General features: G+C 50.8%; 1 protein-coding gene across 1 annotated transcript in view; it reads left to right on the forward strand.

Moving 5' to 3' along the window:
- The first annotated feature begins 738 nt into the window (after positions 1 to 738).
- The window catches only part of LOC108801038 (serine protease 33-like), a 24,355-nt gene continuing 23,916 nt past the window's right edge, over positions 739 to 1,177 (forward strand). Inside the window, exon 1 of the mRNA XM_018573002.1 lies at positions 739 to 789. Within this exon, the coding sequence (XP_018428504.1) occupies positions 739 to 789 (51 nt within the window). The remainder of the gene's footprint in view (positions 790 to 1,177) is intronic.

Here is a 1,177-nt window from a genome sequence, read left to right on the forward strand (position 1 = left end):
CTGGCACAAATAAAGAACGTTATGCCAAGATAGAAAGAGAGAGAGAGCTTCCGGTCTGAAATTCATAGACGACAAAGCAAAGGGCGAGATAGTCACTGCAGGCCGGGAGCTGCGGAGGACTTCGTACTGTAAACGGCAGATTGTTCAGAATACGATAAGAAGGAAAAGAAGAAGTAACCAGCGAGAGGAGATACAGGAAAGACAAACCCACCGAAACATAAATACCACAGAGAGCACAACAACACTGAAGGGTCACTGTCCTCTGTACAGCACTGCGGTATATGTCAGAGCTATATACATGTATAATAATAGTGTGAGACTGTGGGGGGGACTGCACTGCACTGAACTCCTGCGTGTATAACAATGTAAAGGACATAAAACGAACTACATTCTAATACTCCCCCCGCCCCCCATAGAAGAGGTGCAGTCATGGTGGGGGAGTTGCACGATATATCCGCACAGAGATATGACAACGTTGATACTTTGTTTCCTTCCAGAACTGTCCTGAGCCTGGTGATCACTCCGATTCTCCGGCTTCACTACATTTCGGTTCACCGGCCTGAAACAAGTATCCAGAGAGTTCTAATGACCAACGCTGAGTCGCTGTGACTCAGGAAGTCCTGAATCCAGGGAAAGCCGGGGACCGCACACAGCAATGGCGCCTTACGCATCCCTCCCATGATCGGCGTCCTCTCCATGGGGGATCATGTGACTTGTAGCAGTCTGTGATCTCCGATGATGACACGAGTGCGGTGCGTCATCAGAAATGATCAGCGATGGCTTCTGGCAGTGAGGACATTGAGTCAGTGTCTGTACAGGTCAGGGGTAGGCACCCTCGGGACTCCAGCTGTGGTAAAACCACAAATCCCATCGTGCCTCATGCCTGTCAGAGTCATGCAATGCCTCATGGGACTTGTAGTTCCACAACAGCTGGAGTGCCCAGGTTGTCCACCCCTGATAGAGGTCTCAGTCCTGCTTGGGCCCAGGAGAAGGGATCACCTCCCAGAAAATGGGACTGCGAGTGTAAATATAAAATGTCTCCTTGTTGTCTTCTATGGAGAGAGATTGGCCGATGTGTGCTGTGATGGATCTCCCAATCGTCTCATCCCGAGTCACCTCTACATTGTGACGTCGTCGCCCCCCCCCGGGACCCCTTTATGGGTCCATAGGTCCCCAA

Source organism: Nanorana parkeri, unplaced genomic scaffold (genome assembly GCF_000935625.1).
Source record: "Nanorana parkeri isolate BGI_ZX_2015 unplaced genomic scaffold, ASM93562v1 scaffold2202, whole genome shotgun sequence".
NCBI lineage: Eukaryota > Metazoa > Chordata > Amphibia > Anura > Dicroglossidae > Nanorana > Nanorana parkeri.